The sequence below is a fragment of the Geospiza fortis genome, unplaced genomic scaffold (assembly GCF_000277835.1).
Source record: "Geospiza fortis unplaced genomic scaffold, GeoFor_1.0 scaffold313, whole genome shotgun sequence".
Classification (NCBI taxonomy): Eukaryota; Metazoa; Chordata; class Aves; order Passeriformes; family Thraupidae; genus Geospiza; species Geospiza fortis.
The window spans coordinates 100,697-101,026 of NW_005054582.1; the positions used below are offsets into that span (position 1 = coordinate 100,697).

At 60.0% G+C, this 330-nt stretch overlaps 1 protein-coding gene across 1 annotated transcript in view; it reads left to right on the plus strand.

Moving 5' to 3' along the window:
* PEAR1 (platelet endothelial aggregation receptor 1) overlaps window positions 1-330 on the plus strand; it is an 11,091-nt gene that overhangs the window by 10,438 nt on the left and 323 nt on the right. Inside the window, exon 15 of the mRNA XM_031064328.1 lies at window positions 192-242. Coding sequence (XP_030920188.1) covers window positions 192-242 — 51 coding nt within the window. The remainder of the gene's footprint in view (window positions 1-191; window positions 243-330) is intronic.

Here is a 330-nt window from a genome sequence, read left to right on the forward strand (position 1 = left end):
CAGCACCAGCTTATCCCCAGACACGTGGGTGCTTTCCCCAGCCCTGGGCAGGGGCCCAGGGGTCCAGTGTGTCCTGAACTCTTGTTCCCCACACCCAGGACGAGCACTGCTCCTGTCCCCAGGGGGACATCGGTGACATTCATGACCCTGGGGGGAACATGTCCCTTTTCAGCCTTCTCTTGTCCCCACAGAGAGCTGTCCTGAAGGGCCTGAGGGCAGTTTCAGGGTCTGGGCATCCTTTGGTGGGCAATTTGGGGATCTGAGCAACCCTGGGGAGAGTTTGGGGTTCCTGTGGGAGAATGGGGGTTTGGGGGTTGTCCACTTTCCCTA